Genomic DNA, 25470 nt, shown 5'->3' with positions numbered 1-25470 from the left:
GCACACCAATGCTCACGTGAGATCACTGATGCCTATCAAGTGCTCGCCTTGCACACACGGCCTTTGTTTCTGCAATTACAAAGGCTCTCTGGCGCAGGGGTTGGGAGGGAGGGAGAGGACCGGCAGGTCTTGGGGCTGACCTAGAAAGTGGGCTAAAAAAAGAAAAAAACATGTGATGAATGAAGCAGAGCAACCAAACTGCATCCATCTCCATGCCTCAGGTCCCCAGGGCACGCAGGTGCCCTTTTGGTGTGGTCCAGGCTCCTCCTGCAGCTCTTTCCTCAAAGCACAGGGCCTCTTGTGACACCCAAACCTCTGTTCTCCCAGAGGGCAACTCTCATCCAGCCCTCCTGAAGAGATCTCCAACCAACACCAGAGAACTGCCCAGACAAAACCTACAAAACGCTACAAACATCTGTTTTTGGTGGTTTTTTGGGTTTTTTTTTGCAGAGTGCAAATACCACCACATCAACTGCAAACATCACCAAAGACTCCACAGAGTGTGTGGGTAAGAAGCACAACCGTGGCTGCCTACAGCCCCTGCCCAAACACAGGCATTCTGCTTCCTACCACTGCCACAAACAGCTGCACTGGTCAGGGATTAAAGGATTAAGGAGGAAAAAAAGCCCTCTGCCTTTCTAATGCTATGTATCCCCAGGAATTTATCTGAAACACTGAACATTCTTGCTCATCCCTCACTTATGAGCTAGCAGGGATTTATAGACTGCATTTACACGGTCGGTATTTCAGGTTTGCCACTGGAGGCTCAATTCAAAACCAAGTTACAGATAGAAGTATGTTCTCACGGTCAGAGGTTCAGTGCTGTCTGCAGAAGAAAAAAAGAAACTGATATTTACTCACTTTCAGGTCTTTGTGATGACCTCCTGCTCTTACGCAACTGAGATTGACTCCTTTGAAAAGGGCAGGAGAAACACGGCATGCACAGGATGCCCATGCTGAGGCCAGCTGTGCTTATCCCTGCAGCTCCTTTCCAGCAAATTCAACACAATTTGGAAATCCAACTAATTCCTATCTGTTCCTTGCACAGTTTACTGAGAAGGAAACAGAAGTGACAGAGTGTGCGTTGTACCTGGATAACCAAGGGAACTGGGGCTGCTGAGGATGCAGGTGGGTGCAGTCCAGCCCTGGTTACTGGCACAAAGAGCCCCGTGTGTTATGTAAGCACATCACTCTGATCGGCTGTCACATGAAAAACACAGCTTTTAAAATTACACCGAATGGATCGCAGTTGAGTTTGGCCAATGCTGGAAGCAGAATCATAGCGGGATAAGCACAGCTCTGCAGGGCTGGGAGCTCCTTTCCGAGGTACTGTGGATTTCTAAGCAGATCCACCCCTCCGCAGGGACGCTTCTCCCGGGACCTCCGGCAGATGGAGCTCCGCGTCCCATTATCACGGAAACACGGCCCCTTCTCCCGCGTCCCGTTACCACGGAAACACGGCCCCTCCCGCGTCCCGTTACCACGGAAACACGGCCCCTCCCGCGTCCCGTTACCACGGAAACACGGCCCCTCCCGCGTCCCGTTACCACGGAAACACGGCCCCTTCTCCATGGCAACGCGCTGGGAGTGTACACACAGAAAGGAGCGTGCACTGCGGGCTGGGGATGCAAGAATCAGAGCACAAGCCTCGGATCATTTTTCCCCTCGTGTCCGCCAGTTCTGCGACACAACGTTCAACATGCTTCACCATGGGAAGGAGACTGCTCCAGCTGCCTCCAGTCCCAACTTCTGCAGCAACCAAAGGAGAGTTTGAGCCATCTGCCTCCACCACAGAGTACCCTAATGTCCCAAGGTGGAAAGAAAGCAGGGAGTACAACGCTGCAGTGATGCTGTATCACAACTCCTCTGAGCAAAGGAAGGGCCGGGGAGGATTACAGAAACAGCTCCAACACTGGCTCTAGCAGTCCATGCATCTGAACCGGTGTCAATGTGCTGCTAGGGTGGGCTTCTGCCTTTAATCACACGCCTGGAACAGCTGCCAGGGAAGGTCAGCAGGGACAGCCTCATGGCTTGGCCATGTATTTCAACATATTGCTTTTAATAGGATTCAGGCTTCTGTTATCAACTTCATAACAAACATTTCCCAGGCCCGACAGAGGAAATCCACCCCCCAGCGTGTTGTTAAAGCCAAAGAGAATCTATTAATCTATGCTACTTCATTATCTCTCATCAAAGACTAGCAAGAAACGACTCACTAGCAGTTCATGACATTTAATTGCCTGAGCTGTATTTAATGATAAACACTTGCTTAGGATTGCTTCTATCAGCCCAGCCTGTATATAAGGTTCCCTCACCTACTATGCTTCAGCTGAGTTGTCAGCTCTTGGAGAATGTGGATTAATGCATCAGGCTGATAACTTAGGGTGCTCATGAGCTCTTACTGCTGAACCTGGAAGCTCCAAGTCCTAGCACAAGAGCAGACAAAACGCATTTCCCATAGTAAAAATCAGACTCGGCAATTGCATCTCTCTGCTTACAACTTTATCAAACCAGCAATCTTGCAGGGATGAAAGACACTCAACAGTGGATCCCATTCAGAGAGGAGGAGCACACGCATGACCAACACACAGAAAGGGCAGCATGGAGTGCATACAGGATGATCAACACAGAGTATAACCTGGGATGTACAAAGGAGGTGTTAAACACGGAACACATGGAAAAAAAAAAGACTCCTCTTCAGTTCACTGCACCTTAAAATGCAACATACATACCTGGCTTTGGCACTGCATTGGTGACAGAATGAGGAACTTTGTCGTTAATGAGCTCAACACACTCACTAGGGAAAAATCCAACCTGCGATAAGAACAAAAAGAGATAGAGTACTGAATGCAGTGTTTGGAAGATCTGAACCGTTAAACCAACAAGCACATCACATTTTCTTACCCAGTAACCTTACCCAACACAAACTGGCCTCTTCCAAAAGTCTACAAACCAAATAATGGGTTCTGTAAAAGATGGTTCTGTTCTCTACGCTTGGTACACACACAGAGATGGTCAACTCCTGTGCACAGGGCAGGGAGAGGACAAGTATCCTGCACAGCCCTACACCTCAAGTGGAACTGGAGAGACAGACCCCAGCTGGGCTTCCTGCACCTGGCTGTGTGTGCAGGGTAAAACTTAGTGATGAGAGCAGGTTGTTCAGCTCCTGGCATCTCAGTCATCTGTACTCAAATCTCACCAACATCTGATCTTTTTCTGCTCTCACAACAACATATTCACCAGCACTGTGACATTTTGTCCCTTTAAAAAACTGAAATCCAATGTGGGTAAATACTCCTGCATGTCTGTGCGGTCCTGTTGCAGAAAAATGCCTATTCACCCGTTGGAAGTCAGGAGATTTCCATTCAAGGGATGGAAGGAGACAATTTTTAAGTTAGGAAAAATAGAGATGTGATGTCTTTCCTGTTCCTCAGTTCAATATAAAATGCCAACCATGAATTTTGAAATGAAACGTGGCCTGGGATGGCTGTCACTGCTCCGAGATGTCTCAAACGCTCTCCCAGATATCACACGACACCTGCTTCAACATCCCATTCTTTGCCATGTTCAGGACCAATAACTGCAATGAACAATTTTAAGGGAAAGAATTCTTACTTCTCTCAGCACTTCTAAGCTCTCTGACGTTAACTTCCTGGTAACAGATCTGACAGCTGTCAGTGTTTGACTTATTCATCCTGACATTTCTTGTAAGATCCCCAGGAGATCATCTTTAGGGTCAGCACTTGACTTCTGCCTCACTCCCACCCACTGAAATGATGCTGCTTCTCCCACCATGGAAAGTTTTCCATGATTTTGTAGAAATACACGAGTTTAGCCCAGGAGTTAATCCCAGCCGATGTCGCACGGCGCTGTCAGTGCTGCAGCCAGGATTAAAGGATTTGGCAACGTACTAAAATGAATAGCAAGGATAACATCTATTTAGATAAACACAAGGTCACGTGAAGGTTAAAAAATCACTCCATGCCTTCACTGAAGGAGGAGAGCACACGCTGCTGCTGCCTGCACACATTCCTACAGCAGCCACTGCATCATTTTTTTGCACGGACTTTGCTGGAACTGGAAGATGTTGGAGGTTTTATGGGAAAGACAAAATGACAGTGAGCATTCCCAGTGAAGGGAGGGGGGGAATTCCAACTGATGGGAATGTATCAGCAACGTGAAGCATCGTTTGAGACATTCTGATTGCATTTTGGTCTTGACAGTCCCACGATGAGGCCCAGCATGGAGCATGCTTGGGGAAGAGTGGATCTGCAGTTTCACAACCAGTTCAAGCTCACGTAAGCACGCACTGTTTCCAAAAGTGTACGGTCCACCACTGGCTGCATACACACTTGTGCACTATTCCATGCCACCTCCAGCAGCTGGGCAGCTTGCTGTTGTGCAGCTAAGGAAGCTACACCCTAAAAATGGAATTATTAAGAGCATCAAAAGGCAGTTGTGCACCAGAAGAGGGCCTGGGCTGTCTCTGGTGATTCAGCTATCTGACACAGAGCTACTGATTGAAAAGACAAAGCACGAAGGGAAAGAAGAAGAGAACAAAGAGGGCTGCAAGGCTCTTAGTGTGGAGGTGTAATTTAGGTAACACTCTTACAATGAAAGCAGTGACTCACTGAGGGCATTTGAGAAGAAAAAAGCTAGAGGAAAAACATCTGAAAAATAATTGTACTTTAACCAGAGAAAATGATAAAGAGCCTAACGGGTCGTTTTGTTCTGTGCAGGATTAAGTATTTTGCAATGCAGTCATTAGATCAGGTACTGGGAGAAAGGCAGCTGCAACTGCAACAGAAAACTCAAGGACAAATTCCCATGGGATAGCTTGGGCTGGCAAAGCACAAACCATCTTCCACACTGAATCAAAGCCATGCATCAAATGGAGCCTATCTGCACCCTTTCAGGTCTGGATTCTCCAGACACCTTTAGGCACAGAAGTTCAATGATGGGCGAAGCTTTCCAGGTCAGGAAGAGGGAGCTGGGAGCACGCCAAATGGAGCAATAAAAGCCTTCTCATATTCTAAGGGAAGGGCAGCCTTGGCAGCCAGCTCCAGCACTCCTGGAAGGAGTGCTTACTGCCTGGGATTCCACTCAGATCATCTTCTGATCACATCATCAACTTCCCCTACACACGTGGTGACTTCACAGACACAACCTGTAAGGACTCACATCCTGTTAATGTGCTTTCCATTAAAATATGTATCATCAAATAGAGAAAACACCAAGATGGAGGTGAGACAAATCTGAAAGGTGCTGTACGTGATGGACCATGGCTCCTTGCAGATGTCTGTGCTCCCACTGAGCTGCACTCCTGCAGCTTTCTGCCACACGTTTGCCATCCTGCAGTGTGAATTTGCCATGCAAAGGCCATCACCTAAAACACTTCCCAAACACCTCCACCACAGAGACCAGACTGCTACAGGACATTCCAAGCACTGGAACCCACCAACTATGGGTCATCCTACATCTTGTCCCTGTGATGCCCCTGCCAGAAGCACAGCTCCCAAAGCTAGTGACAGTCTGCATCGAGATAACAGGAGGCAGTGCCCAGAGCCTAAGCTGAGGAGCTTCATACCACAGCAGTGCACTGGAATGCATCTCACAGGCTGCATAACATTGTAAGCAGCTCTTTGCTCCCTGCAGCACAGACGATCTCAGCAAGCTGGCAAGATGGCCTTGGTTGATTTGTTTTATTAATTAAAATGACTGGCTCAGCAGATTGCTATCACTTTTACAATGGCTGTTGTTCCTAGATGGGAACAGCATTGTTCACCTAGAAACAGCTCTGCAAAGGTCTCTGTTTTATCAGTTCTTATGTACATAACAGAACAAAATCCTTCCCCTAAATGCCCTTTTTTAAAGCATTAATCAATAGCACTGAACTGCAATACATCTCTAGGCCAGGTACAACACCAGAGAAAAATCCCATCCTTCTGAATTCTCTTTCTGCTGCAGCATTTAGTGTGATCAAAAACTGCATTACATCAGGAGATTCACACTTTTTGTATACACTCATAGCTTATGAGCCTTGAACTTGAAACATAGGTTAAAAAACCTATGCTTTGTGCATAGTGGCTCATACACATGTCACAATGCATTTCTGTTTCCTTTTACCAATTCACTCAGGAGTTAAATGTAGTGTAGTCTGAACCCTGCAAGCAGTGCTAAAGCACTTCACTAATCGTAAAGCCAGAGCAGCTTGGACATCTAAGTGAGATATTGTCAGAACACCCACACCAGATATAAAGGCAACAAAAGCTGTATCTCAGGTGTTCTCTAATGAGCCAAAAATGCAGCCCTATATGTAACACTCCATTCAGATGGGATCCAACTGCACACAGCTCAAGCCCAGAGCAAAAGGGAAATTAAGTCTTCTTACACCAACATCTGTGTGGGCAGAGCAGCTCTAAGCTGGGAATTCTGACTTTATTTAAGAGATGCCACCAAGACTGAAGCTTGTGCCTACCTGGAATCCATGCTTGCCTCTCCACCAGGTGGTCAGCTCCTTTGGTGGCATGTCAATGACAGACACAATGTCTCCCACCTGCAAGAGACCAGCAACATCAATCACAGCTTCAACACAGATGGGAGGAAAGCACAATGCAAAGGGCCACATCCTTCTGCACTGCAAAAAACTAAAACTTGTGAACAACTGCACCAACCCTGCTCTGAAGACATCTGCCTTTGTAAAAGTTGGCAGAGGAGTCACTACATTATAGGACATACAGAATACAGCTGTTCAATAGGAAATGGTTCTCAAAAGCAGCAGGCTCTCTGAAGAAGGGTGCTGAAGTGTTCTGACTAAGCCACAGATGTAAGTTAGTAGGTGTAGTGTAAAACACAGGAAAACATCCTCGTGCAGCTCAACTGATTTGAACTGCATGCCTTGTATATGTGTATGTAGACACTGCTGTATGTCTGCTTGTTTTCTCTCACATTAAAAACTTCAGAGCTCCCTTCAGTGTTCCTGAATTGACCACAACACACCTTCCTGAACTGGAAAATGAACAGAGAGGTGATCTGGTGCTGCAGCAACTGGAAGGAAAAGGGCCTTTATTAAGAGAGACAAAAGGGTGATCTGAGCCTTTAGTCAAACCCTTATCAATGTCATCCTGCAATAGTTGAAAAGAAAATCAGTATAATCACAACTATAAAAAGATCTGGTGGGAATCAACTTCCACGTGGCCTGTATCATTGAACATGAGTGGACAGGGCAGAACCTGAGCTAACATTACAGCTGGGTGTAACGAAAACCTTCACCTGATATTCTACACTGATGGATGTCCCACTGCTTTACAAAGAATGCAACACGTCCCCACTTTTCAGATACAGCTGAGAAATGAGAAGGTGGTTTGCTAAAGGGAACAACAAACCCTTAGCAGAGATTTCCCTTAGGGAAACTATGCTGTCACGACAACAAACAGAGAAAACAGTTATTTTCCTGAGTAGTGAGGAGCAAATACCAGTCAGTTATTTTTTGCAATTGCTTATTAAAAATCAACAATACCTTAAATATATAAAACAGTGTGGGTTAGGGAGCAGCACACAACCGATCCCATTCTGTTTCTGTTCTGCAAGGTTTCTCAATGCACAGATTTGGAAAGCACACCCTTGGGTGCCCTGTTTGCACACTGCACCCAAGGGATAACCTGCTCCACTGCAGGGCCAGCTGAGCCTGCAGCACTGAGCTGTGGGGTTTACAAGCAGGAACTGCAGTCCCAACACTTTTATTAATATGGAGACACTGACAAACTGCCTGCATCCTGCACTGTGTGCATCTGAACTTGCATCATCTTCATTGATCCCCACATCTTTCGATGAGCTCCGTTCTTTGGTGCACAGTAATAACTGTTGATTTGGAATGCAAACAAAGCCTTGGCAGCAATGGACTATCGCTGCTATTTTTCCTTCCTGTGCTGTGCGCTGAGAATATGACCACAAAAAAGCTCCTTTGGACAGTGACCAGTTTCCTTTTCACTTCTTTGTATGACACTGTGAATGCTCCATTGACACTGCCACAGTACACAGTGAGAGCATAACATGCTGCCTGCTGCACAGAGGAGTCAGGTACCCAGAGACTGCAGGGCCCAGACCTCTGGGCTTTGCCTCAAAGCAGCTCCTGCTCTGCACTGAGGATGACTTTCAGAACAGCTTCAGATTACTTTTTGTCTCTTTGGTCCCAAATTTTTGACAGTCTGGTTTTTCCCTTTTCATGGGAGCTGAAGTTATTTTTAAAAATGACTTTAGACATAGGCTAGCTAACAGGAACATGGGTTGCACATGGTTCAGTCTTCCTGAACCAATTTAATGCATTTAAGACACTGTGTGTGCAGGGTCTGCTGCTGCTCAGGGACCAGGTAGAATACTTGGCAGCATCTGTTTAGTCCAAAGATACAAATGCCAAGGAAAGCTATATTTTATAGATGACCAAACTCCTCACTGTATCCAACCCAGTGCAAGTCTGATATTGAACTGAATCTTCTAAGCTTCACCTCACAAAACCATTCTGAAGGTGTCTGAGTATACTCCTGATGTGATCACGTCATACTCTTTTGTATATGACAATGAGGGAAGCCAGTGCCCTTAACTACTTACCTCAAAGGAGAGTTCATCCGGTGCCTGGCCAATGTATCTCTTAATAACATGGGCAGCAGCAATAGCTGGAATGTTAATACATGACTCCTCATGGACCAGCAGGTGGTTCCCCTTGTTATCAATCTGAAACAAAGAGCACAGGCGACTGTGAGGCAGCTGAGGACAAGCAAGGAGGCATTTTATTGGTGCTCATACACGGCAGAGATTTCACACTGATTCATAGAGACAGCACAGCTTGGGGGCCCCCAGAGCAGAGCAGCACAGAGGGGCATGGCAGGGCACAGCACACACAGAAATAAAGGGAAGAACAATCCATGGGGTGGATTTCAGAAGGTCATACATCCCCCTCCATCCAATTCACGACAAAAACGCCATCTTGATGCAACTCTGTGTACAAACAGCAGCATGAGAAGTGTTCACACCTCTGCAACAGCGACTTGCATTGTTTTTATCTGAAGTATTTAAAATGATAATGCAAAAATGATGACAAAAATTCTCTGCAAAGCGGAATGAATCCTCGAGGAGAAGTGCCAGATAAGGGGGAATTGGAAACTCATGGCACTTTCAGTTTTCTCCCCCCTTTTGATTTCTTTCTATTTTAAGCAACTAAGGACTCAGGTGTTGGTCACTGACCCAACCCTTGGTTCACCAGAAGTGCCACCTTCTTTTACTTTGTGAAAATGAGAATGACACATCTTTGGGTTGCAAAACCCAAGCAGGATGGGACAAGTGCCTTTCTATATTTATAATGCCTGATCTGATTCTGTTTGTACTATACTACACCTTGCACAACCACCTAGACACCTGTAGCAAGGAAATAAAGCTTTTAGGACAGCTTTTCAGTGACACCAATAGATCTGGAAGGATTTTACCTCCCTTGAAAGGCAGGAAAGCACATCTGTGGCTCACTCTGCTGGCTGAAGTCAGGGAACAAAGAACAAACAGAGCTTCATACCATACCTCCATCCATGTCAGGGCAGGCCCACAGTTGATCTTGTTGCATGTGATGGCTGAGAGACGGGACAAGTAAGCCATCAGTGTATGGGTGACAAGCTGCAGCAGAAAAGAAACACCAACAGTTTCTCAGTTAACGCACAACACTTTTGGGAGACTCCTTCACATGATCCTAAGAAGCACCAAAAGTTCTCCATTGGCATAGGCAGATGTCACAGAAATATACTCACTTTTACAAAGAAATCTGTCATTTGGAGTAGAGCATACTACAGTCAGCATTGCAGTGACTGTACAAAAGAACTGTCTAAAGAAGCAGCTCCCTGTGGAAGTAATGGTATTTTTATATGAGATATGTTGATTTTTAGCAATTTCTCCTGTAAAGATACCTTAAATCTACAGCCCTCCTCTCATGCACACACAATCATTGGTACTGTGGCCCTCAAACACATCTGAGAACCATTTAGCAAAAAAAACACAACACTGAAAACAACAACAGCAGCAGCACAGGCTGCCACATCCACCCATGTGCAAACCCTTAAGAATGCAGCAACTCAGAGCGACCTCCTGGTGCAAGGGTAACGTTTCAAGTAGTGCAGGAGGGTCTTAAAAACGCACTTAGCAATGTCCTTTTTGAGACAACAGAGTTGCATTCATAAAAGAGGAGCCCAGTGAGGTCTTCCCAAAGCTTCCCTGACAGCGTCACAAAGCAGTATTATAGCCCAGGGTTTGTAGGGCTGTTTGGAACAGTTCCTCTCAAACATCTGTTCCAGTGTGGTCAGTTCAAAACAAAAATCATCACGAGACACCACGCAGCTGCAGGGTTACATTCCCCAAAGCAGGAGAGCTGCTCAACATCCTCTGTGCTCACAGACAGCTCATCTTCAGCCTCACGGCATGAAGTACACACTGCATGCATTGATCAGCTCTACAAATGAAGATCTGAGAGGAAGGAAGGATTACAATATAATTTCCAAAAAAAAAAAAGAAGTCAGGAATTTGTTATCCTGAATATTGCTTCTTCTGCTCAATTTAAGAGACCAGTAGCTTTAAATTCTCTTCGGAAATAACTTGCATGAAATCAAAGCAACTAATAAATCACAATCTCTGATGAGCAACAGAAGAGCGTTATCGACCCTCTGTGTGGAATAGCAGGAGCCCCACAGTCTGTAGTAGGGTGCTGATTTCAACCATTGTGTGTGGTTCTAAAGCAATCAATCCTCACCCAGTTGGCACTGAAAGGGCACAGAGTCTGATTTATAGATCCTGGATAGATTCTGCTTTGAACGCTCGGAATGGCTTCAATTTCTGATCTCCCTTTTCAGCCACACATCTCGCAGGCAGGCAACATTAGCCTTCTGACACAGCATGTCAAGGCTTTTCCGTACTTGTGCTTGATGCTAGGGGGCAAACACACAAGCACAGGGCCCAGAGACAAGTGACCTGTGAAATGAAGCAACGGGCCCTGTCTGTAACTGGGATACACGCTCTTCCCACACACTGCAGCCCAACAGAGGCGGTTTTGTCATGCTCCACTGGCTCGAATAACCCTCTGTGGCCACACATTGCATTGTCTCTCTCTCCTTGTCTCTCCAAGCGATGCAGTCAAGATGCACCTGCTACCTCCCAGAAAATTATTTCGGACATGAATGAATCCCCCCAGTTATCCACAGCAAAGAAGCTGAAGGGTTCCAACTCAGCACTTTGCACGTGAAGTCTGTGTGACGAGAAACAAAAAAAATCTCTTACACTTTAAAGACGACTTAAATATTACGCTAACGCAAACACTCTTCAAAAGAAACCTCAGCCACTCTTACCAACACAATCCAGCATCCCAAACGCTGCCAGCACCGAGCTGCAGAGCAGCAGGACTTCCCAGGAACATTGAGCTGACTGTGTTAAGTCAGCAAACATCCACATCACTGAAGAAGCTTCCAAAGGCATAGCAGCATCCTAGGCTAAGGCACTGATGGTACGGCCTCCTTCTGGATGCTCACCTTGCACATCTCTAGGTCTTGCAGGCCGTTTCCCTTTTAAACCACTGAAATGGAAGGCTAGAAATGAGCTGAGCTGGTAACTTACCTCCGGACTGTCCCTCAGGACGTCAGAGCGGGGCAGCTCTGCGAGCTGGGAGAAACGCCGATCATAAATGCAGAGATGAAGGTGTTTGTCGAGCACTCGGAAATCCTCGTAGCTGCGCTTCACGATCCAGCTCTTCCCCTGCACACAGAGAACAGCCCCACGAGGTTACACACTCACCAGGGCTGCTCGGATGAGGGAAGTGATGACTCCAGCAGAAGGAGCAGACAGATCCCGTTCTGCAAAGAGTTTGGAAGTGCCCTTGCAATATTTTCATGTGTTAATTTGCAGGCGGACGTCGTTACAGCTCCTTTGTACTGTCCCTCCTGTACTCATTACACAGCAGTGGGTCTGCACGTGGCCCCGCAGTTGTGGGACCCATGGAAGCTTTTAGTGGCCCCATCTGATAAGGATTTCTGTAGCATTTGTGTGGACAAGGTGTCTCTGCACAAATGTGCACTATGAAATGGTTGTGTAAATAGCCTGCAATCAGATGCTGCATTGGGTAAAGAACATGCAGACAGGGATCCCAAGGCAGGACAGGGGCTTGCAATGTTCCTGTCAGATGCCCCAGGCAAACCTTCATCTGACTTCAAGGGGAAAAAATCTATGATGAGTAACAGCACTATGTGAAAATTTACTCCTGAGTGCATATCATTTCCCCAATTAAAACCATTGACAAGATACACACTGCTCGAGGGGACAGGACGGGGCCGTGGCAGCACAGCATAATTGACTCTGTTAAGCTTTTATTATCTAATGACTATTTCTAAATGCTTCATGGCCTATTATGACCAATAAAAAAAACATTGTAATAATGCAGCAGTTTACAGATCAGAGCTCTTTACAAACAGCTAATCCTCCCAACACTCCCATGCAGCCCAGAAGATGATGCCATTTCTGTTTTACAGGCATGGACACTGAATCAGTGGCCGTGGACCTCCACAAACCTCCCCTCCTTCTATTCCAAGTGCAAAGCACTTCTTCAATCTTTCTTTTCTAGCAACAATGGTGTGGCCATACTGAGAAAGGAGGTATCCCTGCCAGGTTTCCCATGGGGGCTTCACACGAGGGTGTACCCAGAGTTTGTAAAGCAATTGTGAACACACGTATCCCATAATCCAAGGCAATAGCTATTTTCCTTCCAGGTAATAGAAGACAACTCCAGATTGTGTCCTATACTCGTAAACTCTGCTTTCAAAACTCTAAGAAATCATTCGTATTTCACAAGCTTTCAGATGGAGTATCTACACAGCACATAAATTCTTCCTCATTTCTCTAAGTCATTTTACTTTCAGTCTATAGGAAGAAAAAAAACCCAAAAACAGGATGGCAAATCCTGTCATCTTTTTCTGCAAGCGAGCAGCTCTCCTCTGTTGGTAAGTTGCCAGCACAACCTTCAGGTGAGTGTGGTTTAGTCCACTCCAAAACCCTCACCCACCTCCAAGAGCAGTTCTCACAAGCCCCAAACTGATTCTGTGCAGCAATGACAGAACCACAGAATGACCTGGGTTGAGTGGTGAGGACTCCACTGCTCTCACTTGAACTGGGCACTGAGCTCTGTCCCCCAGCAGTGCCCTGGGCAGGAGCTGTCACCCAGCAGCACACAGCCAACACTGAGATGCACAGCTCTTCCTCTTCTCCACACCTGTGATGTGATGCGTTTAAAAAACCGATCCACTCCACCTTTATAACAGAGATTTACAGAGGTGCTGTCTCTGCTGTGTTAGGGAAAGGACTGTTTCCAGCTGAAATTGCTTAAGTCAGCCCAGATAGCCATCCTTTCTGTCCATCAATGCACCTTCCAGGCACACAGGGTGCTTCTGAGCTCCAGCACGCACAACCTTCCTGTCCCACGGCCTGAGCGTGTTTTCTCTGCAGCACCTACAGTTTATTTATTTTAAGACAGGAGCAGACCTTTCTCTCCTGGTTCAAATGCTCAGCTCCTGAGAGAAATCACACGGACGCTCCCATGAACCTTATCAGTCCACATGGAGATGGAGAGCAGAGAATGAGATGAAAGAGTATGGCAGAAGTCACTGCAGTTTGACCCCGCAGAAAGGGAACACCACGTATTGAATGGCTGAAAAAACACCAGCACCCACCAGCAGAGTTCAACTGTGCCATGCAGTGACTTTTACAGCTGTCTGGGTCTCGAGCTCTGGGTGTTATTCCAGCTTGACCCTTAAGCCTTTTTCTCTTTTTTTTTCTTTTTAATATGAGTCACACTGGAAAATGGCTTTAGAAACTCAGTCAAAACAGAAAACAAGACTGATAAAATCCACCACTCCGAGGCAACCCGGGCAGGGTTTTGAGCTGCTGCTGTAGGTGGCTTTATCTAAGCTCAACTCCATTTACCAAACTGCCTTGGATGATTTCACACCTTCCAGCATTATTACTATTACAACCTTAGGATAACTATGAACTTTCAAATGCAGAGGAAGTTTTGCACTTGGGCAACATGGAGCTTCTTTACTTCTGAATGAAGGTGTCCTCTCAGCAGCCTGAAGCTGCCAGGGTCCCTCCAGGCCAGGGAGGGATGCTAGCTCATTGCTGCTGGTGCTGTCCCTCAACAGGAGCTCACCTATTTATGTGGTGAATCCTTCCTAGCCTTATTCCACAGAAGAAATTAATCTCTTTCAGCACTAATTATCATTTAATTGCCATCAGCAGGAAAAAAAAAAAAAAGACATTTCAATGGAAATCACTGCAGCTTTTCTCCCCTCAATACTGCAGTTCCTTGTGCTCCCTGATTCCAATTACAGATAGAAACACTAGAAATGTATGGGAATGCAAAGCTGCCCAGGACCTGGTTGGAATTACAGCAGCATTATTCCACTTGCTCTGACCAACAGGGGAACTTACTGCAGTCAGACACGTGTAGCTTTATGGGTGCTCAGCTCCCAGAGGTTTCTCTAGCACTCAGAAGAGCTTTGCCTGCAGCATGCACACAGCGAGCACAGACACAGTTCAGGCTTTGGTGGGAGCTGGTTTTGTACAGGTACAGAGAACAGCTCTCAACATGTGAATGAAATTCCCTGCTCTCCTGACATGGTGCAATTCAAACAACCACCTCCTGAGTAAAATTACACCATCAGAGCAAAGGGTCACAGACACACAGGGTGTGGTGGAGCAGCTCGTCTGCATTTCAGAAAATTAAAGTTAAGAACCAACACAGACACACTGCCACAAAGGAAATGCTGTGAAGCTGCTAACAAGAACTACTGCTACGGGACAGGAACTGAAATTCCAGCAGCCCACAGGTAGCAGGGCAGGGAGTGAATGCCTAGATGCTTGCTCATCACTCTAAGGACCCTGGACACACTGAAATACAAAACTGTCTTCTCCCTGTGCCTGGAACGTGCTATTATCTACTGGGCACATAACCACAGAGAAGAAGCACTGTTTCATCAAAGGAAGCAAGCAGCACACCAAGCAACACAAACAAAAAAAGCTTTGAACACGATTTCCCTGAGGTTAGTAAACCAAACCAAATCAGAAAAGCCCTTTCACAATGACTTGCCTGAGGTCAGCTACAGTGACAGCAGCAGATACAGAACTCAGTTTTCTTGCATCTCATTCCTTGGGCATATCACTGAAGCAAAGAGCACGTTTATTTTTTTTCAAGTGATCAAAGAACAGAAGCAAGTTTTGGTTAAAACTAACTGTGAGAGTGAAAAGATTGCGTAGGTCCAAAAGCAAGAAACTCTGTTTGAGAAATGAGCCAACAAAAAGCAGCCTGGTTACAGCTGCCACCAGGACTGGGGTGATTTAACAGGTCACAAAGCCCTGCTACCAGCAAGCAGCTGTGTCAAAAATGCAGCCGACCAAAACTCCAGGAAAGCAGGTAGAAAGGAGAAACGTTGTTTAGAAAGCAGAGAAAAAGAAGCACCACTAACTGAACTGCAGCCAAAAGGGAAACATAACTGCTTTGCTGGCAGCTGCATGTACCACCTCCAAGAGAGAGACTGGTGCCAAGACCTAGGAGACTCAGCATTGCAGACAGGCCATCTTTAATACCTAATATCCCTGGTGGGGTGTTTTCAAAAGGAAAACCAGAAAGTTTAAAATAAACACACTCCTCTTAAAAGCCACAAATTGGTTAAAAACGCGTCATTAGACAAGAAGAAAAAGTCAGGCTCCATCATCTGTCAGAGCCTCAGCTCATGACTGCATCCTGCTTTGCAGCATGCAGAAGCATCGGTCTGCAATTACACCTGAAGATGCATCCCTGTCTGCCTGCACACAGGCAGCTCTGGAAGCTCACAGGGTGTCCTCTCTGGTCAAGGAAGAGGAGAAGCCTACAGGGAGCTGACTTGTTTCACACTTCAAACACAAATCTGGAGCTGGAACCTAAGAGCATTAGCTGAACGAGGTTGGTACGTTGCCACTGAGATAAGGCACAGGGCTGGAAACTGCCTGCAGCTGTGGGAAAGCACCAGTGGGTACTAAAACATACATGTTTGCTATCTTTTGTGTTTTGTCCACTTGGACAGTTCAATCAAACTGGAACAAAACATCCACATATGAACCATTTCCTTTTTTGCCTTAGCAGCTGGCTTAAGAGCCAACATCTCTGCCATTAAGGGCAAAGCTTAAAGTTCTCACAGCCGCAGCTTCCCCGTCCTGCAGCATGCCTCACAAAGCAGAACAAACCACTCCGAAGGTGCCATCCTTCTCCTTTGTCAGTGGCACGCTCACTGACAGACTGATCCAATCTAGGAAGCCACTAAAAGCAGAATTATTTTGTTGTCAAGCCTCAAAATCCAACTGTGACACCCAAAGGGATTCTCTTCCTTTCACTGCACAGGCAGTCTTCACAGCAGCGCAGCTTCAGAAGTTCCTTGAGAGTGAAAATATTGACATTTCTTTGAGAGAAAACTGGATGCACCGTTGTGGCTGAAATTACAGCCTGAAAAACAAAAAAGCCAGCTGCCAAGCACAGCATCTCCTCTTGATAAGGCTGAAAGAGCTATGGGTTGGCCCAGCTGCTCAGGTAAACAGTCCTTGGTTGTGGAATGTAATGAGTCAAAAAGCTGCTAAGTTGGAGGGACTCGGGGTGAACTGGCCATGCTCAGTCCCTTCCCTGTAGCACTGTGGCTTAAAGCAGCTCTGCAGCCTGCAGAGGGTCACGCTGCATGAAACTTCTGTCCCAAGTGGCTCTCAGCCTTCCCAAGTAAACACACACAGTGCAATTGCCATTACAGATGCACACGTGTTCAGCCACCATAGGAATGAGCACTTGATGCAACTAAGAAAGACAAGAGCATCCACCACAGTTCCTCTTAGCTGGGATACAAACCAAACCCGGCTCTTGGAGATGCTGTCAGACAAATCAAACTGAGGACAAACCGCTCCTGTGCAGTGCATTTACACTTGCTGAGCTGAGGGCAGGAATCAGTGTCTCCTCGTGGTGCTCAGAGCCAACTGCTCCCTTCCATTTGTGGTGGGCCCTGCCTCGTCCACACAGCCCCACATGACAACCCAAACCCTGCCAGAGCACATCGCTCACAGAGAGAAACCATAATCACTGTCCTGCCCTCTAAGATTTCAGCACTGAATTGCACTTCTGCTTCAGAGCGAAACAGAATGCAATTTAGATATGAGAAGTTCGGGCTCTGCCATTCAGAGCTTTCCTTCTGAAGACAAAATGCTCAAAGGACACGACACAAACGGCCATCGATTCCTAAAAGGCTCTGCTGCTTCCCAAACCCTTCATAGTAGCACGTGCATACATCAGAGCACAGCAAGCCTTCATCTTTGCTATACTGAAGGGACAGCCTGAAATGCATCTACACGTGCACCTGCTGAAGGGATCTGCTTTAGCATAAAGCAGTTCTGTAACAGTATTTATCTCTGCAATGCTGCTCAATAAACTGCTCAACCCCAAATCCAGGCACAGCTAGAACCCTGTTACTGCATCTCAGGCATACAGAGTTCAGTACAACAAAGGGCCACGTTGGCCCCATTTCCTCAAAATACATATTTAAATAGAGGGAAAAAAAATCAAAATGGAAATACTTAAATAGCAAATCCCAGCTGTTTTTCATCTCTTGCTATTGGTACTCGCTCTGCTCTGTGGCTGGGAATGGAGGGAAGGATAAGTGCCCCTGGTTGGGCAGCTGACACAGATGATGCTGTTGGCTGAGGCAGTGCTGCTTCTGGATTCACTACGCCGTGCAGCACAGAAGGCAGCAAACTTCTGCAGAGCACAAATATAGTGCAAATGAGAAAAGTGAGCAAATGGCACGAGTCTTCCACTCAGGGAAATGAACTACAGAGCTAAATATAAATCCTGTGATGAATGGAGGGGGTATGGGGCAGCATGTGCTTTTACAAAAGGAAAAGGATGCAGCACAGCGTTAATGTGATGGATGAGAGTGCTGCCCAACCCAGATCAGTGCTGTGTGGCATAGCTCCAAAGAACAGCCTGTCAGATCCTTGTCCTTAACGATTATCGTCCTAATTAATGAATGAATTCATCCTTTACTATTATCGTAACAGCTTCAGAGTAATAGATGTAGATGTTAATTATGTCATCCTTAAAGGCTTCTCATGCAATTCAATTCCTTCTCTCTTTTCCCTACAGATGCTACTCTACTTTCAGAAAGCCTGGAACAGACCCAAGCCTCTGGCAGACACTACCTTGCCAGTGCTCTGGCAGTGCCTGAGCTTTGAACACAACCCAACCACTCTGTTCAGGCTGCCTGCCAGCTTCATACATTCTTTATTAACCCCACCTACTGCTGTCACTTCACTTTTATTTATCGCTATAGAGAGGAGAAGGCATGTAGTGTATGACCTAAGATCAACCATTCAAGCGCAGCACATCAAGTGATGGATTAGTATTGCAGGAACAAGGAGTTCAGTTGCTCTCCTTTGACTAACACAGAACAACCTTTCTCACCTGAGAAATGCTTAAGGCAGGGGTTTCAACATCTGAGAGCATCCAGAAGGACAGGCAAGAAATATCTGATCCACATATACGCAATTATAGATGTGTGTGCTGGAATTTGGTCCTCAGAGTCCCATCTGTTTAAAGAATTGTAGCTTTTCACAGGAAGCATTCTCACAGTCCTCACACAGCAACTGTTCTCTAGGTGTTGGAGCCTCAATCACACAAGATAAAGCTATTATATGTTAAAGAACATATGTTAAGAGGAAAAAAAAACATAAAAAAGGGTTTTTGAACGCTTGACTCAAAAATCCTACAGCAAGCAGTTGTGGTTTTCAGTAAGGACTCTCAGGCAGATGAAATCAGCAAACTGTATTTAAGACATTAGTCTGAGTAAGACATTTGCTTCTGTGAACATATATTCTGCTCTCCTCTCCCCACAAACCACCCAGGATGGGGAGTCCTGATTGCTCTTCCTATTGGATCTCATTTTTTCCTGGCACTCTCTCTGCTGCCCTGAAGCACTTATTAATGCAACCACGCTACCAGCCCCAGGATGCTGGATGGGATTGCCTTCAGGGTTTTGCAAAACTGCTTTGCAAACAGAAGACGGTGAGCTCAAACCTTGTGCAAGGCAGAGCTGGGAGATACAAGTGGCATATATACTTGTGTAAATGCCTCCATGCAGTACATCAGAGACCTTATTCCATCAATCAAAATGAACACAGCACAGAGACAGGCAGACAGTTGGACTGGATGATCTTAGAGGTCTTTTCCAACCTTGGTGATTCTGAGATGCATATTTTCTGTTCTTGCAAAACTAAAGGCATTTAAATGGATATGGCTCTAATAAGCAGAACTACTTTCCTCTGTGTCCATCTGAGAAATCAAGGAGACCTTTGCAAGCTGCTGCAGTGGGCTGAACACCAATACTAGTAGCACATCCAAAGGGCAAGTGAAGTGAAATTTGTTTTATAGGCTTTTTTCCCCCTCCTCAATATTTTTGGCCTGATTCAAACGCATCTTGCCAAAACTTCTCTCCACTGCACTATCATTCCATGAGCTATTTCACACCTCCCATTTAATTCAAATGTGGAGCCAAACCCATCCAGACACCACTGGTATCCAGCATGTGACAGAATGGAGTCTTTCCCTGGACATCAGGAGAGGCCACGAGATGTCAGGGGTGAAGTATCTTCACAGCAGAAATGATACTCAGCTGTGCAGCTCCTTCCGTGCCTTTCCTTTCATTGAATCCAGATGCCACAAGTTTCTCAGCTTCGCAAGGATCTGACAGACAGGCACAGACTAACATGAGATGAATCATGAACTTGGGGCGTGGAGAAATTCGAGATGGTCAGAAGGATTACTAAATGCAAAGGTGACTGGTTCTGTGCCCGTCCTTTGAAGTGACGAGGCCAACGCCCAGTGCTTTCATTTTAGTTCAGTAAAACACTGAAAAAGAAAGTAATAGCTCAGCAGCTGGGCACAACTCGCAGCCATGGATCTACTGGGCAGCAGCTCCATTCAGTCTGGCTGCAGACTGCATCTCCCTTGTGCAAGGTACAGAAGTCACCACACTGTCCCCAGAGAAATCAGCTCTCTGTGTTATATTCTGAGACACATCCCCACAAAGCATCCGAGGGGCTGACAGCAGTGTCAGACAAGCTGTAGGACAGCTGGGCTCACTCCAGCCACAGCATTGCCCATACCTTGCACACAATTCCCTGCTACTTACAGCTCCTGTGCTTGCATATCCTGCTGGCCCTACAGACTCCTGAGGGTATCAAGTCTTCAGTTTCCTTAAATCCCTTGACAACTCTCTCTGTAAGTCACTGTACTGCCTGGCTGGGAAACATGACTACCATTACATTGTGTTTCTGCCACAATAACTGCACTGCTGTAGCTCAGCTTATGCCAAACTCCACCTTCACAACACAGCTCCTCTGCTCCCTTTGAACCACTGGGCACAGTTAGTACAGATGAACAATTCACAACCTGAAGCAATGCTACTAAGCTGGCACGGTGTGACAGCAAGATCCCTACCCCACACCATTCAGTGCAGGCTGCACACGCATGCCTTTCCTGTACACTTTGTTTTAGTACCCAAGAAAGGTCAGCAGGACCACAGGAAGAGCATCAGAGAAAGACTTCACAGTGATTCCCATTAACACTCGGTCTGAATTGCTGAGATGGATCCTCAAGAAGTGCTGGGACGAATCATGAAAAGAACTGCTCTGCTGAGAGCAGGACAATGCCAAACACGGGCATTAATTCTCAGTGCAATGTGCCAATGCAACTGGTCTCCCACAAACAACCACTTCATTCAGCCCATGAAAACACGATAGCCTATGACACAGCGTAGCCACTATCCCTGCTCTGTCAGATGGGGACTCTGGCACCAAGCAGCAGATCCATTTGCCCAGAGCACTCTGACACTGCAGTAGCAGGGCAGTCAGAGGTGTTACTGCTGCGGGTGGATCTGCCCCCCAGCTCCCAGCAGCTTCATCACCAGTGCTGGCCACAGCCTTGCATCCCTGCTGTGCTCTGTACAGCTGTTGGGCACACACACACACAGCCAAGCATGCGTGCTTGTGTCCCTGGGTCACGCTGTGCAGCTCTGCATAAAGCAGGGCTAGGATTATTTGCCTGAGGGATTTGTTTCCTTAAGGCTGGCTGGTCACAGCACCACAGACAGCATCCTTCTGAGGGCTGAGCTGGAGGGGAAGAGGAAAAAACCCATACACACTGCAGGGAAGTGCCACATCAAAACATTATGAGGCTGTGTTACTAAACATAGCGTAACAGGGGCTGCAAAACAACGTAAGGAGAGAAAACACAGGCTTTACCTGGCAAGAGATCTGGACAAGGTAGACAAGCTCCTTGGATTCACAGCCGTTCCTCATCACTTCGCTCTTTTCTTCCGGGAGTGAAAGCTGCACCAGGGGAGCAGAGAGAGATATGGTCAGTGAGCAGAGCCAAGCCAGCCATGGAACAACACACACAGCACAGCAGCCACATCTGCTTTGCTCCAAGACATGCTGAGTCTCAGGGAAGCAGGAGCTGAGTCTGTCTGCAATCATCAGATAGGAAATATTCAGCATTCATGCCCTGCACAGACCCTCTGATGCCATTGGATTCTGGCATCTCTCCTGATAGCTTAAAAATAAAAGTATGGTTCAAAAGTAAAACAATCATGGGAAGGTAAAGTGTTCAAGGCAGGGATTACACCTCTAGCTCAAAAGTCTGGAAATTAATTGTTCCCTGAAAATATCTCCATAAATATTCACGTGTCAGATAACAGTGATCTTCTCCAGTTACACTCATTTTTCGCTTAATGTGTTTGGGCAGACATTAAAGAATAAAACACACATCTTAATTTCAGTGCTGTCAAGCAATTTGCCACAACACGGAGCCTCACGGTGCCATTCATCAAACACAAGGAAACACAAAACACAACTTCAGGATGTGCTGTTCCTGAGAGCAGTGAGAAGATGTAGCTGTGATGTGGCTGTACGTGGGCTGAGAGCCACGAGTAGCCCTGCTGCTGCCAGCAGCTTTGGGACCTTGCACTTACAATGGCTGGAGCTGAATGCCTTCCACTGACACTGCACTCCTCATCACTTTATCATGGCTCTTTGCTATGGAATTTCATATTTGAAGTGCTATTACATTTTCAAACTAATAGTGAATAAAAAAGAAAAAAAAAACACAAAAAAAACCCCACAACAGATGCAGTTAAAGGAAAGCCAGTACGTGGAAATATTTTCCACATTCATCAGGTTCCAGGGAGCTGCAGGTCAATCAGAAGCAGGTTTCCTACTGAAGGAGAAAAGTTTCCATCCCTTAACGTGTCCAGTGCTTATTTAGGGTCCGTGTACCCACCCCGTCTGCCCACGATTGAATTGATGAGGCCCTGCCTCCTTGCAGCACATCTCTGCAGCTCTGTGTACAGAAGATGCAGCACACACCTGCAGCAGCTCCCTGAATGCACAAGGCTCAGTTCTGTGCAATGTAAGACAGGGGAGGAAAGGGCACGGGTCTGATCAAGACAAAGGTGGAATTGCATCACCTTTCCTCTGACACACACTGTAAGGTGCACCCGTTTGGATTCATGTCGAGCCAAGTCTGTACACAACCTCTCCAGAAATAGAAAGTGAATCATCTGTAGGCGTGAGGGCCCTGCGTGTAGGAGGGCTGAGTTACACCAAACTGGGATCACTTTTCATCTGAAAGAGCAGAGCTACCTGAGGATTAAGCTGCTGATTTATATTCATTGCCTTCACACCCACGTAGTCAGCTTTAGTTAGCTTTCATTTCAGGGCTTCTCTGTTTCCCCACTTAGACAAACTCCTGGTCCACCTAAACACGTGTGGTCTAATTTTTGTTTTGCTCTGCTAACAGATATGCATTACTGCTGCTCCAAAGTTTCTGAGATCAGTATATCTTCCAAACAAAACATCCTGCAAAGTGCAAGTGCATTAGGCCTGCTCTGATTTACATGGCTCAAGACAAGCTTGTGAGCCTCTGCTCTGCATACTGCCAAAGAAATGACACACCAAATCCTGGAGCAGGTGTGGAATTCTTCCTCCTCCTGCATTATATGACACTAAGAGCTGAGCTGCAGTGATACCTAATGCAACCAACAACTGCCCAGCAATGAGTAACAGTAACAAACCAAATAGCAGAAGGGATTTCCAAGAACAGGAAACCAGCCCTAGAAGTGCCATTCCACAGAACCCATCCACTCCAATAGCAACAGCTTCAAATGGGGAACTTGGAAGACAAAATTAAGTTACGTACCTTGTTGGTATATGGTTCTGCCAGGAAAGAGCAGTGCTTGCTAGCCAAGACTTCACTAGTAACATTTACAAGCAGGGCTAGCTTAGAAATGCTGCTCGTTCCTGTGATCCCCCACTGTCAGAGAAAAAACAGCTCATCCCCAGTAAGCTAGCAGCTAAGGCAGTGATTACAGGAGTCCCCTGCAGAGGATGATTTACTGATTTACTGGCCATTCCTCTTGTAGAGATAAACAGAAACACAAGAGGAAAAGCTAGTTACCATACAGCACATGCACATGTCTAACTCAAAAGCTTCACAGCTCTACATGTGTGCAGAGTGGGGGCTAGCAGGAATAAAACCAACGCTCTCTGATGTCTTCTTCAAAATGGCTTTGGGAGCTCCTTCTGCTCTCCCTCCAAGAATAATCCTCGCATCAAACTCTGGCAGGTCTGAGCTTGGAGCAAAGCAGCAGGCGCTTTACGGTCTCATTTGTTTGTCTGGAGCTGCACAGTGTCAGCCCAACTGCAAATCCATCTGCATGGCACATGGGGGTCTGACCCAGAGCAGCACGTGCACCTGCTGTACACCTGTCCCTGTGCATGCACCACTGCAGCTCGTTTCCTTGGGTGTACATGTGCATTACTACATCCAAACCTGCAGTGCAGCAATGGGCACCAGAGCAGCACCGGGTGCAGTGCTGCAGGAGGGAGGAGGTCAGCAAGCTGGGCGTGGGGGCTGAGATGGCAATGAGTGAGCTCAGGGGTGAGCAAAACCTCCACAGGGTTCACCTCAAACACAGCACATCCATAGGAACGGTGAGATGGCAGAACGATGCAGAACTGCCTTTTGCCAGGAGCCTTAACTCAGTGGAAAGGCTGATGCTTTTCCTGGCAGAGGATGTGTCATTGTTCCAAGGAAACCTGGTCATCTTCTTACATTTTTCCAAGATGGAATTTAAGGTTAATTCCTTGGCAAAAGCAGCCAGGCACATGCAGCTGAAGCCTCTGCTGCTCAAACTCAGCCATAGCAGAAGCTCATTAAGTTTCCAAACCACTTTTGTATCCGATCTTTTGTTCTGACAACAGGAGCAGTGCACTTCTTTCCTTTCTAAACCACCCCTTCCAATGCCTCCTTGATGTCTGTCCTCTTGTTAATTTGTGATGTTTGTGCAATTTAGCAAATCAGATGAGGGAAAAGCCACAGGACAAATGCCATCTTCACGCATCGCTTTGGAAAGTATGTATTGGATGAAAGGTATGTCTGGTGGCCAAAAGGAAGAAATAGGACACTAATTTTCCTGTGAAATACTTCCTTGTTTGAATAATAAAAAAATAAAAAATAATTGTAGGGCCCAAATATCCTTGGCACAAACCCAAGGAAGGAAAGTGCCTTCACACTCATCCAACTTAAACGTGCAGAAGGAAAATCTTTTATCAGCTGTTCAGCTCCAGCCTCCAGCACAATGCCTTCACTGCTCTTCAAAGCACCCTGAGGATTCACACTTTCTTTCCATTCCTTTACTTTGGGTTCTCTTGTGAGGGGGACTCTTCCCAAACCTCTTTTTTTTTTTTTAAGTATATATGAAGGTATTATTTTGCTGCACTCGATACTTTACATTGGCAAACCTTTTGGACAGTGAATTATTTTCCAGCCACCTTCTCTTGACAGCGCAAATGTGTTTACCCAGACTTCTTCCCCCTCTCCAGAATTCACCTTGCTAAAAGTGCTCATTTTACTCCCAACACAATTCCCCATCTTCTGCTTCATCCCTTTCACACTGAGCTGTGGCTTCAGAGCAGCAGCAGCACTTCCAGCAGAGCAGCTTCCTTACCTGAGCACAAGTATTCAGAAGTAAGGACGAAAGTAAAGACAAGAGAGTAATGTTTAAAGAACATTACTGCATCCAACACTCCATTTACTTACTGCTCTTTGAAACCAGCCCTTTGAAATCTCCAAAGTGGCACCCGAGAGAGGCAGAAATCAGAGCTCAGCAAGAAGAAAACGAAAGGCATCTCCTGCAATGGCCCCAGATGAGTGCTCCGTGCTGGCAGTGCTGTGACAGCACTGCTCACTGCACACCTTGCTACCTGCAGACAAGCTATGAATCTTCACGTCAGTTTTGTAAAGCTCACACAGTACAGTAGGGTATAAGCATC

General features: G+C 46.4%; 1 protein-coding gene across 1 annotated transcript in view; it reads right to left on the bottom strand.

Annotated features, from left to right (window-relative positions):
• The window catches only part of ARHGAP32 (Rho GTPase activating protein 32), an 86936-nt gene that overhangs the window by 31686 nt on the left and 29780 nt on the right, over positions 1 to 25470 (bottom strand). The window contains exons 5-10 of the mRNA XM_065738569.1: positions 21382 to 21468; positions 11641 to 11778; positions 9568 to 9660; positions 8608 to 8730; positions 6479 to 6556; positions 2733 to 2814 (exon numbers count right to left, since the gene is read on the bottom strand). Of these exons, the coding sequence (XP_065594641.1) occupies positions 2733 to 2814; positions 6479 to 6556; positions 8608 to 8730; positions 9568 to 9660; positions 11641 to 11778; positions 21382 to 21468 (601 nt within the window). The remainder of the gene's footprint in view (positions 1 to 2732; positions 2815 to 6478; positions 6557 to 8607; positions 8731 to 9567; positions 9661 to 11640; positions 11779 to 21381; positions 21469 to 25470) is intronic.

This window comes from Cyrtonyx montezumae, unplaced genomic scaffold (genome assembly GCF_038088225.1).
Source record: "Cyrtonyx montezumae isolate F1298 unplaced genomic scaffold, pur_monq_1.0 scaffold_22, whole genome shotgun sequence".
NCBI lineage: Eukaryota > Metazoa > Chordata > Aves > Galliformes > Odontophoridae > Cyrtonyx > Cyrtonyx montezumae.
This window is presented reverse-complemented; position numbering and strand designations above follow the sequence as displayed.